Raw genomic sequence first — 12,450 nt, 5'->3', positions numbered from 1 at the left:
AAACCGCAGGGGGGGGGGGTGTGTTCAAAAACCTCCCCCCCTCCCAGCAGGGCGCGGGTTAACACACTTTGACCATTTGCCCCAGTAGTCAAAATTCCTTAGCCGAGGCCCTGATTTACATCTTGCTGTCATGGCAAGATGCAAAATTCAGTTTTAGGCAGGCATTGAAAATTTGACGTTAATGGGATGATAAGGGCTTAAGATATCTGCGAAAAACAAGGGGTTGGCGAAATTCGCCCCCCCCCCCCCCCCGCTTGCACTGTGCGTGTTGGTTGGCACGGTCCTGTCCCTTTTCATAAGGTTCAGGCGGCATCCTTCACCAATATTTTTGGCGCTCCTACACCCATGTACCTAACGTTCATAAATATTATCCTGACAATATGTCCATTTAATATTAAAATGCTAGATGCTGGTTTCAGTGTTTTTATGTCATTTTTTACAACTTATATACTTCCATAGGAAAAAAATCAACACTTTTTAAATTTCTTTTCAGATTTTCGCCGCTTCCCTGCTGGTCGGGCTGTGCCTGGCTGATGGAGGTGGTCGCTTCAGTCACGGCCACGGACGGGTGACCTCAGGTCACGGAGCTGTGACCCGAGGTCGTGACTTCGGAAAACTGAAGCTTGGTGGACGAGGAAAAAAGTTCAACGCTCTCAGCTCTGGATACAAAGCTCCTAGCACTGGCTACCACGCCCCTAGCACTGGGTACGGCATTCCTACTTCCAGTTACAGCGCCCCCAGCTCCAGTTACAGCGGCCCTAGCTCTGGATACAGCGCTCCTAGCTTTGGATACAGCGCTCCTAGCTCTGGATACAGCGCTCCTAGCTCTGGATACAGCGCTCCTAGCTCTGGATACAGTGGCCCTAGCTCCAGCTACAGCGGCCCTAGCTCCAGCTACAGCAACATTGGCTCTGGATACAACGATATTGGCTATGGATACAGTGCTCCTAGCTCCAGCTACAGCGACATTGGCTCTGGATACAGTGTCCCGGGTGCACGTCAGAATAGCTAGTGACATTTGAGCTAGTGACTTTTGAGCTAGTACAAAACAGCTAGTGCCTCAAAACAGCTAGTGACAAAACAGCTAGCGTCAATATAGCTAGTAGAGCAAAATAGCTAGTGCTTCATTATAGCTAGTGACAAAATCGCTAGCGTCAAAATAGCTAGTGAAGCAAAATAGCTAGTGCTTAAAAACAGCTAGTGACAAAACAGCTAGCGTCAAAATAGCTATTTCGTTGGACCTCTGTTCCCTTCCCAATCACTTCGCTTCGAAAATGCAAGATATCTATGACACATGTATTTCCCGCGTCATGCCATCTCAAACATTCAAAGTGATGTTGAAGCCTACTCCCCGAATGAATTCTTTTTTGCTAATAATGCCTTCCCTGTAGCGTCTCAGTAGAGTGACCAATCTGGCATTCATGTCTCTGTATGTTTTCTTTTGTTTTTGAACATCCTGGCCGCTTTTGAATTTCACAAGATCAGATGCTTGAAGATTTTGTTCTTTTTGGATGGCGGTGAAAAATCTCATTAATGATGGGTGTGATGAGTCAAACATGCCTTGTATTCCCCGGTGCCACGCTTCTAATTTGTTGTTTGTCCTAGGGATCCCTTCCTCTGTCCTCCTATCATTCCAAATAATTTTGTCAAACAACGGTGCTCTTCTGCTCCTTCTACCCAGCCTTCTTATATATGTATCTTCAATGTAATCGTATAATTGATGTAATCCTTCTTCCCCCAGCTGTTCCACTTCCTCTTGTAATTCCTCAAAAGTTTCAACAATTTGCGACGGTTCGAAGAATGCTAGCGCACACAGTGATTTGCTGGCTTCTCGGACTGCAGCCTTGTCCCGATATACTGCGGGACAAGACCGCAGGCCTGAACCTTACGCCAAATACCTGAGTCAAATGAAAAAAAAAAAACATCCCTCTACTGAGACGTCAGGGAAGGCATCTCGGAGGGCCCTTTCGGCCGACAATTCGAAATCAATAACACACGTACGCGGTTGTAGATCTCTAAATGACTTTAAAATTACGAAGAATTTTCGGTATGTTGCGAAAGTTTTGTCTGGAAGAAGTGCATAAACGCAAGGGAAAACATGGCCTGAGTCACCTACAACCACATGAATGGTGTATACCTGACTAAAAAGTACTGGTGAAATTTTGAAAGTTCCGTCGAGCATCCATGTATCGTTCGCCGCCAGTTCGTCAAGCATTTGGTCGGTCGCAAAAACTATGATTCGGTCGTTCGGTCGTTCGTTGTAATCGTCTTCGTTTTCGGCGTTGTCGTATAATAAAAAGCGTACGTCTTCTTCCCCTTGCTTAACAAATTTAAATTTTTCGGGAATTTGAATTTCTGCCCTCGTCGACGGCTCCGGGGCATATCCTTCCAGCCTTCTTCTTTTTCTTTGCAGCCTCAATGTAATGTTCTTTCGTTTCGGTGCGAATACGCTACAGCTTCATTAGTTATTTCGACGCTAGCGATTTTGTCACTAGCTTTAATGAAGCACTAGCTATTTTGCTCTACTAGCTATATTGACGCTAGCTGTTTTGTCTCTAGCTGATTTGAGGTACTATTGCTTCCAAATTAAGCTTGATTCGCGCCTGGCTCTAGTACTGCATTGAATACCCTCCCGAACCCCTCCCGTACCGCCAGGGTAGCTGTCCCGGTGAGGTGCGTGTCAGACTGAAGCAGTGCGTGGACCTTGTGACTGTCAGTCCGCGCCTGGGGCAGGGACACGGGAATGACCTGTGATAATGGCGGGCACGTGAGCGTGACGCATAGCTGGGTCACATTCTATCCAATCAGGGATGATGAAAGCGCCACAGTGCAGTGGTCAGGCCGATGATCGGGTGGGGGAGCGCTGGATGGGCGTGTTACGGCCTACGGGTGAGAAAATATTTGGCACGCTTGGCAATTCGAGTGCTACACGGACTTATACGCTAAACCTTTTCACATTTTCTGAAGCAGGGAATCAATTTAAGTCCTAGACGTCGCTGGCCGAGGAGAGTGCCTTCTCAGACATTATTTTTTCCAATTGCACGAAGCAAGCAAACAATCGTTTTTTTAAGATTTTCGAGCTTTTTCGAATGCCGCTTACCACATGTCGCATACGTGGGCGTGGCCTGCAGGAGCCGAGTTAGTGTGGGGGGGGGAGGGAGGTGGTTGGCGCCGAGCACCTGCTTGGCGCGGGTTAATAATTATCTGAAAATATATATAATATATGTTCAGATTATATTGACATTATTGTTTTAAATCATACTGTGCTTATGATTATTACACGCAATATTAAAACTAGCTCAGTCAAAGCACCCCGCAGTAGAGCAGAAAACATTATCAGACATCGTGCAGGCCCGGGCCGGCGTCAGATCACTGCCCTCGCCTCACAGCGACTTCTGTTTCGGCCGCTGGTCTCGCCCGCCGGCCATATGTGCCCTTGACCTTTGACCTACGATGCGGGTCCTGGCTGAATTCCGTTCCGATCGCGCGTCCAGCTGCACCACGGCCGCGCGGCCCGTCTCTCGCCCGGCGCTGCGCCCGAGCGCCGTGTCATGCTTCTGACGCCAGAGGCGCCCGAGGCCAAAATCGCTGATCGCTGACCGACCACAGGTCACGTCCGCACCCCTACCCGCGCGTTTGAAACTCCCGGATGTCACAAAGCCCCGGATGTTAAACCTCTGGCCTACCGTGCACGGCTCGCCGAGCCGGGTATCTCGGTAAAACTCGGTCTCCGGTAGGGTATTCACTACAGTACTGGAGCGAAGTGAGGATCAAGCTTAATTTGGAAGCAATAATACTAGCTGTTTTGCATTACTAGCTATTTTGGCGCTAGCTGTTTTGTCACTAGCTGTTTTGAAGCACTAGCTCTTTTGTACTAGCTCAAAAGTCACTAGCTCAATAGTCACTAGCTGTTTTGACGTGGACCCAGTGTCCCGAGCTCTGGATACAAGGCTCCCAGCTCTAAATATGGCCCGCCCAAGCTGTCGTCTGGCTATAACTGATAGGTAATGCCCAGCCGGGAAGAGTGTGCGTTTTGTCCGACGTCACTCAGTGTTGATCAATACGGATTCATGCTCCCATATTGTTGGGAAAATGTTGCTTCTTCTGGAAAATAGTTGTATTCATCTATATTGCTCAATATCTAGCCATGATTTTTGGCCATCGATGATTATATTGAAGCACATTCTCATTCAACATCAATATGCATTCATATTCAGTTTATTAGAAAAAGATCCACGCAAAAGGAGGCTTTTCTCTCTTTCACGTCAATCCATAAAACATATCTGGATAAGTTTCTGTCCTTTGTTATTGCAGCCGCGAAATATATCTTATATTGAATTATGTTAGTGTATTTGGATAAGCCTGCTGACCACACTCTCCTTATAACATCTTGGGAAAGATGAAGGAGAGCTATATAGTTATCTAGGTAATAAAAACCCTGAGCATATTATAGGGCGTCTGTTTTCTACGTGTTTGTCTTCGGAAAATGTTTTGGGGATTTCTGGTTAATAGATATTCATGACAAAGCTTGGCCGCCTTGGTTTCCATTGGGAGACACAGACATACCTAATGAAGAAAATATGCTGGGGGTCGGGAGGGGCCTCAGTTGCAAGAAGCTTAGAATGCGTGCTTATTTTACGGGCAAAGCGCGAGTTGGCGGCGGCCATCGGTATTCGTCGGGAACTGGATGTTGTCCCGATATGGTAGCAGTGTCATGGACTCTTTCTGAACGAAGGACTGCAGTAAGAGGCGTAACATGGCACGCACGTTGGTGATATAAGCAGTAAGCACTGGTGATGCCTGCAGCGATTTAACACATTGAGTGGTTCCAGCATACACACCACACATATAGACTTACATCAAACTTTCAATTTATTGCGGAAAGTAATCGATGTGTAAAACATTCACTACGTAAATGCGGATAGACTTGCTATCATCACGAACAACACAGGCACATTAATGGTTCGATTGCAAATAACGGTTTGTTACGTTCAAGACGGGTGAAAGACGGACCAAATTACTCTGAATCAATGAATCTTGCTGAGATCTGTGATTACATCTTTAGAAACACGGATGTTCGGATGCAGAAAATCAGCTGGAAATGGCTGAAGCAGCGGCGCTTCACCGGTAGCCAGTGCCGCCTCAGCCCATCATCGGTCCGCCGCCAGCCGGGCTTTCTGCGGCTGACGTCATTGTGGCTGTGACGTCACTGTTCACCGTGACACACCTGCAAGCGGGCATTTGTTCAGCCGGAGGGGCAGGATATTTCGCTTATTCGTATAATGATGTAAATGTTCGTACGATTTAGACATACTAAAACATTTTTGTCTATTTTAACTACAATTACATTCAGTGATAACGAATTAACGAATTCGTTGACACACCGATCAATAAAATTAATTAATAGTCGATGCAAGAAACGCATATGCATGGTTATACGTATAGTGTGTATGACACTTATAGTAACCAATGTTGCATGTCTCATACGCACGAAGTAATGCAACGTTTAAATCGAGTGATGGCTTATTGAAAACATCGACAGATACGGCATGACTGACCGTTTCACATCAGTTTCCGGCACTGATCAGCACTCAGCAGGCAGCTGCTAGCGCGTCCTTGATCCCCTGCACAATGCGGTTCATCTTCTCTGGAGTGTCCACGTAGCCATTGCCGTTCTAAGGGGGGGGGGGGGAGGGAAGGACAGGGTCGAATGGAAAGCACATTCGAATGCTGACAATGCTGTTTTTTTTTAGACACGGCGGTGAAACATCGTTGATCATGCCCATTTGAACTATGTATGTTCAAAAGTTTGTTTGTTTGTTTATTGGAGCTTTAGGGATATGTGCAAAACTAAAATTATTATTCATGTTATCCACATAACATAAAAAATAAACATAACTAATACTAAACAGGACTGATACTCACCGGGTCACACCTGCCTCTCATGTCTCACACTTGGATAACCAGATTAGAGCAAATAACGTGGACTACCTATAAATGTTCAGCAATAAGACAGTCGTCTACCTTTTTGGAATGAAGAAGTTTGCCGCCGACGATCTGGACCTCGAAGTAGCCAGTGACGCTGGCGGTTCCCTCACCAGTCTGGAAAGGCAAACAACGCGTCTTAGTTGTCGAGGCAGCATCGGGAAGCCTGAGACCTAATTCCGATGAACGAATATTTACTTCGGGCAAATGTAAAGCATACAAACCAGTTATTGAAACATCAATGCATACAAAATAAACATGGAAAATGCGCAATGTCAAATCATTTTATTCCGGGAGCGATAAATATAAGTGAACGCACCACACATGAGTCGTTTACTTACGATGTCCAGCTCCCTCGGAAAGGCCCCATCCAGTTCCGCCTTGATACGGCGGAACTTTGGGGCGTATCCTCAGGCGCCGCTGGAATGGGGTAAACATCGTCAAATAACACGCATTGTGGCAAGAAAATGTCAGTAGGATACATTTGAAAGCAAAAACGAAAGGATATTTTCAATTGACTGATGATGATGGATTAGGACGAAGTCACGAAGTACAGCATTACAGCTACAGACACATTAAATGCGTGAAAGTACGACGTCAAACGGCTGATAAAAAAATAAAACATGGCCGTTTATGGAACAAAATAAAATGTGATGTAAGAAATATGGTCCGCTGTCGTATGCATATTCATTTTCAGAGCCTAGTAGTCCGACTCTGTCCGATCACACAGCAAAGTACATGGTGAAGGATCGACAAAAGATAACCTTTTTTGCTGTCAACTGAAGAAGGGTTAGGAGGTCGGGCATCGGAACGGGACATTGAAGTGGCCATTAACATAACACGGCTTTCATCATCGTAATTTGTAGACTGAATAATTGACGCACTTCGCAAGCCAGATGGCATTTGGCAGCTCCGTACGTAGGTAAGGTACAGGGTGACACAAAAAAACGGTCATCACCAAATTTCGAATAACTTCAGAAGTTTTATTCAGATCATCACCAAACTTCGGCCACTTAAGGTCACACCTATGTAGCATACATCCACCAAGTTTCAAGTCTTCACTACGAAAACTTTTAGTACAGTGTGTGTTTTACTGACGCTCCACAATGTGCTCCAGGTGAGCGCCACGGCGCTGCAGGGCGTAGGCACACTTGCATCCGGCGGGCAAAGTTGTCGATAACCCAATGGCTGTGCACTTTACAGAGTGCAATGGCCTCTGGAGACAGTGCTCAGGGGGTGTGCTACCCCTGAAACGTTATTCTTATCGGGTTATCGGCAACTTTGCCCGCCGGATGCAGGTGTGCCTACGCCCTGCAGCGCCGGGGCGCTCACCTGGAGCACATTGTGGAGCGTCCGTAAAACACACACTGTACTAAAAGTATTCGTAGTGAAGACTTGAAACTTGGTGGATGTCTGCTACATAGGTGTGACCTAAAGTGGCCGAAGTTTGGTGATGATCTGAATAAAACTTCCGAAGTTATTCGAATTTTGGTGATGACCGCTTTTTTTGTGTCACCCTGTAATACACGGAAAATCTGTGGCGCCGGGCGCTCCGGCACAGCATACCTTTCAGGCGTCAACTACTAGTGCCATCTAGGGACGGATGTGTAAGTAAATCACTTCGAAGTGAATCCAATACGAATCTCAGCGGCTCTCTGCGATTGTCTTCAAAGCATCGACGTGATGCATAATAATCATAAATGACATAAATACAGGTGAACATATGCCTGCTAGTAAAATTACCTATGCATAATTTTAGCATCAGAACGAAGCCGTTAAAAAAAAAGACTCCGGCATACGTTGTCAACGGCCACAATCGATCGAAGCTAGATCGAATATAAGAAAGGTCGACCCAACAGGTGGCATAGGTAGGCCCCAGAACAAAGCTTTTGGAACTTATCTGGGACGTAACTGAGAGGGGAGGGTCATCTTACGGCCTACGGGAACAATGGCTCACTCTTGAGGGAGGTCAAATGAATAACGGACTCCTGCCATTATGATATAATTCACATTTCACAAGGCATCTTACCAGTAGATGACATGGATTTTCAACTTGTCCTTCATTGTTTTGTAGAGTTGACCACGGATAATCCAAACTTAATATTCCTTGTTTTGATTATTCAAGTTAAACTGAAAAGAAATGTGAAATAATAACCTCGCTTAACCAGAAAAATATTGTTTTCAGCCAAATATTCAACAAATAGCAAACAAACACTGCTGATGTCGTCGTCATGGCAACAAATAATTGCTCGGGCACCTGGACATAAAGGTATTTTCTTCAGTCTTTCAAAATTGTGGACGCTGATGATCCACTCTCACTATACGGCCTTGATGACTTGATGAGTGATGACCGTTGCACCGGCACATCATCGACGCATAGGCTCGCCCAGTCTCATCAATGTAGAATATGAGATAACACGGCTACAGGATGAATTCAGTTTTTTACCGCTAGATAGCCAGGAAAGAAGTACTCGTCATCTGTCAGCCGGCATTAAAGCGTTCATTATATTCCGCTGCTTTATTTAGATATTGTAATCGCAAACTGTTCGTAAACGTTCATCGTCATTAGAGTAAATTACGTTGCTTGATGGTTCGTTTGTCGTAACTCGTAGATGTATTATACACGGAAAGGCAATGCAATAACTAGCATCGTAGATGTATATTCATACGAAATGTGCAATTCACAGTAAGTTGGCCAGTCTCTCAAACTTGCCTCGTAGATCGGTCCTAGGCTGATGTGCCATTGACCGGACCGGCCCGACGGGAAAATATTCGTTCGGCCGGCAAACTGATCTCAGCCAGTAGGTAATCACCGGTACATGACGGTAGTCAGATCGACTGAAGAGCCACTCATGTCTTAGCACTGGTTATAAGGATCGAGTAAGCAGCAGAGGCGCAATGTATAACGTGACGATTAACAGTATCGGCAGAGACTCTCAATACAGTACACAATGATGAGCATGCAAGAAAGAACAGAAGGTACAAGATATATAAAACAATATAAATTGTGGTGTATAAATCGACATATTGCGATGAGAGTATGATACATATATACAGTTTGAAACCAACAGATTGGTTTGAGCGAGAAGACATTCAACTCTGAGGTCGTTTTGAAGGAAGATCTACCCACAACTCATGCTACCGTAAGCCATCCAGATTGAATGATTCATTACATTACTTACGATCAGTTGCTGCAAAACATTATCGGCTCACATATCACACATGACTATCAATGGAGGACGGACTGGGAATTCGTGACTCTGAGAGTCGTGATTCGTGACTCCGCGAGTCGTGATGGGCGGAAGGATCTGTGATCACAGGTTTGGATCAGCTACAAAAGACACGCATTTCCACTTATGTGAGCACTCTCGCCAACAATTCTAAACAATGAGTTTGGAACAACATGGAGCCGATGTTACCTCGCCTCCCACCAAGCACGCCAGCTGACATGAGATCCAACCATATCGTTCACGCACACAGCAAGATCATTTGAGCAGATCAGCGACACTATCTGCTTTCTAACAGGCAGTGATGAATGATGGTATATAAAAAAACACTCAATATATCTAGTAGCGTCTCTTCATGATTGTCCCACCCAGCCATGGTTGGAATGTCTGTGAGCCATGCTGGGCCGATAGTCACGTTTACTACGCTTCTACAGCGCCACGAGCGGCGGACGCCGGAACTACTCGTATCACAGATGTCGCGCCATGTTCACTGGCCGTCTCACCACCACTAACCCTGACATCACACTTGAGTCTTCTTAGTATGACGTCACACTCAGACCTATCACGTCAGACCTCACATGGCCGTCTCTAGCGGCTGCGATCGAGTCCTTCCCTGCTGGAAGTAGTCATCCGACGCCAGGCTGGCTGAGCGAGGGAACGGGTCCGCCGATCGCGCTACCGTCGCTGCTGGCGGGGTTGGACCGCGTGCCGGCACACCCTCATACACGGGTACTGTGTCGGAGGCTGCATCCTCGTCCCCAAACGGCCTCTTCAGCTCCAGAGTCGAGTCACTGGCGCCTGAGTCGTCCGCCACAGAGCTGGGCTTACAGTCGTCCAGCTCCACGGCCATTTTCTGGTCGTAACTGTCGACGGCGGCACCCGCTCCCGCTGGCTCCCAGGGAGAGGGCACGCGAGACGTGAATGTCGAGCGGTCTAGGTAGCCGCGGTTCTCGTAACCGAGGTCGAACGTGGGCCGGGCCAGCGCGTCGGCGTTGGCGTTCTCGAGGCGCGGGTCGTGCGCGAACCGCTCGTCGAAGGTGGTCGTCGAGTGGGTCTCGTCAAACGACGGTTTGGCGATCGAGTCGACGCTGCCGCCCGTGGCGCCGTCCGGCATCGGGTTCGGCTGTGGGAAAGACGTAACAACGCATTAGCTAGAGCCAGAGGCGTGACTGAGGGACTAAGAAAGAGTGATTATGGGAAAACACGGGACACTTACGTTTAACCACATGCGATGGTTGAGAAACACAAAAATCTAGCTAGTAAGCATAAGACATAGCATGCCCTCGCAACAGATGACAACTGATGAATCTATGACGCAATTCGACTATCAGTTAAAAACACCCAAAACGAGTAAAAAACACAAGCTTCACGAATACCTCGTCCATCGAGCAACAATAACACATCCAGCACCATCATCCCCCACCACACCGCCCCCAACCACACAGCTCAGCACATCCCGCTCTATAACTCACATTGGGCCGGCGTCGGTACCCTCCGGTCCCTCCGGAAACATCCGAGAAGCTGCTGGCCAGGGAGCGCGTACTGCGCACACTGCTGCGGATGCTATTACGCCGGTGCAGCTTCTCCCTGTGTCTGTGACGCGACTTGGCCACCCACAGGCCGCAGATGACCAGTAGGAAGAGCAGGGCGGCCGCTCCGGCGCCCAGGACGCCAATCACCACGTCATCGCGGGTCCACGACAGCGGGTCGGCCGTCACACGCGGGTCTGTTGGAGGAGAAGCATGTCAATGATGACTGATAGGCAGGATGTAGTTACGGAGCGAGCGAAGCGAGCGGAGTCTTACGTAGAATAACGGAAATTTCTGAGTATGAGCGGCCGGCCGGCCGGCCGGCCGTGCGGACGCTTTTGCGAGGCTTATATCTCAGCAACCACTTGACCGATTTACATGCGGTAATTTTTGTAGGGTAGCTTCATTCCTTCTACCAAGTATTGGACTATTCCCGATGCATGTGGGTGACCCCTTATGCACGTGCCACGTGCAAAACGAAGAGGTGTCACTTTTGTAATTGTTGCAATATCTCGGTAACTACTTGGCCGATTGCGCTGAAAGTTGGCATGTAGGTAGGCACCCACTAGGCACTGCATATCCATGTGCCAGAGTTGGGGTGCTGCTGCACGTGCGCACGTGCAGGGGTCGTTTCCAGATCTCGAGAACGGCTGGACCGATGGCGCTCAAATTTGGTACACAGTTAGGGACCAGTTAGTAGGGTGCCGTGCACAAGTCAGTTGGGACCCATTTTGCACGTGCGCACGTGCAGGGTGCCGCTCCCAGATCTCGAGAACGGCTGGGCCGATTGTGTTCAAATTTGGCACATTGCTAGAAACCGGTCAGTAGGGTGCCGTGCACAAGTCAGTTGCAGGTACCCCCTCGAAATTTCGCACGTGCAAGACTCACCCCCTCGCTCGCTCCGTTAGTCGCCCCAAAAGGCGCTATACTGGTAGCACGGAATATATAGTCTACGACATGGAATGGACAGGAGCTTCGATTAGCATTGCCACGTGTGTAACCAAAAATCAAGGACTTTGCCGGATGAATCGGATGAATATCCGGAGATCCGGAGGATGCGGATGAATTTCTTTCCACGTGGGTTTACATTTTCATATATTTTCTTAACATTTCATACATTTTTTCTTAACAATCGTCGAATGATTCGTCTTCAAGGGCCAAGTTGTGACTGTGACTTTGAAATGGTTACCGGATATTTTATTGGAAACTTTTAGCACACATTGCTACGGGAGCATTTATACATATTCATTGCATTACAGTTTTAACATTGGTCTAAAATAAATGAAATTCGATGAAATTCGTCCAAAATTTGATGAAGATGAGGAAGTGCGAGCACTCGCGCTCTACTTCAGGGTCCCAGAACTATATATGGCCTTGGTCCCAGGGCGTATCGGTTCCTATCCTACAAAAACGGTACGTCCTTCCCCATCCTCGAACTCTGCGGAGGAAGATGGAAAAAATACAGATGCGACCTGGCTTTCATGACGCTATCTTGGCTCTCATAAAAGAGAAGTTCGCCGGAGCAAGTGCCAAGGACAAGCTGTGCATCATTTCGTTCGACAAAATGCAGCTGAAACCAAGGTTGGCCTACCAGCGGGGTGATGACGTCATCGAGGGCTTCACTGATCATGGCTCTCTCTGCCGCGCCAATGCCTGCGCCGACCACGCCTTGGTCATGATGGTGCGGGGCGTCAGTGTCACCAAACGCT

The 12,450-nt window shown here is 47.6% G+C and overlaps 1 protein-coding gene and 1 long non-coding RNA gene across 2 annotated transcripts in view; both read right to left on the bottom strand.

Annotated features, from left to right (window-relative positions):
* Nucleotides 1–4,854: 4,854 nt before the first annotated feature.
* On the bottom strand, nucleotides 4,855–8,384 carry LOC122366712. The gene is made up of 5 exons (XR_006253936.1): nucleotides 8,015–8,384; nucleotides 6,327–6,405; nucleotides 6,025–6,102; nucleotides 5,559–5,675; nucleotides 4,855–5,227 (listed from the first exon to the last, which is right to left on the bottom strand). It is a non-coding gene; the product is annotated as an uncharacterized LOC122366712 (long non-coding RNA).
* A 241-nt stretch (nucleotides 8,385–8,625) lies between these two features.
* The window catches only part of LOC122366711 (protein bark beetle-like), a 63,547-nt gene continuing 59,722 nt past the window's right edge, over nucleotides 8,626–12,450 (bottom strand). The window contains exons 32-33 of the mRNA XM_043339234.1: nucleotides 10,685–10,938; nucleotides 8,626–10,335 (exon numbers count right to left, since the gene is read on the bottom strand). Of these exons, the coding sequence (XP_043195169.1) occupies nucleotides 9,787–10,335; nucleotides 10,685–10,938 (803 nt within the window). The 3' untranslated portion in view covers nucleotides 8,626–9,786. The remainder of the gene's footprint in view (nucleotides 10,336–10,684; nucleotides 10,939–12,450) is intronic.

Source organism: Amphibalanus amphitrite, unplaced genomic scaffold (genome assembly GCF_019059575.1).
Source record: "Amphibalanus amphitrite isolate SeventyFive unplaced genomic scaffold, NRLGWU_Aamphi_draft 000826F_arrow, whole genome shotgun sequence".
NCBI classification, from domain to species: domain Eukaryota; kingdom Metazoa; phylum Arthropoda; class Thecostraca; order Balanomorpha; family Balanidae; genus Amphibalanus; species Amphibalanus amphitrite.
The sequence above is the reverse complement of the archived record's forward strand: the minus strand, read 5'-3'. Positions and strand labels throughout refer to the sequence as shown.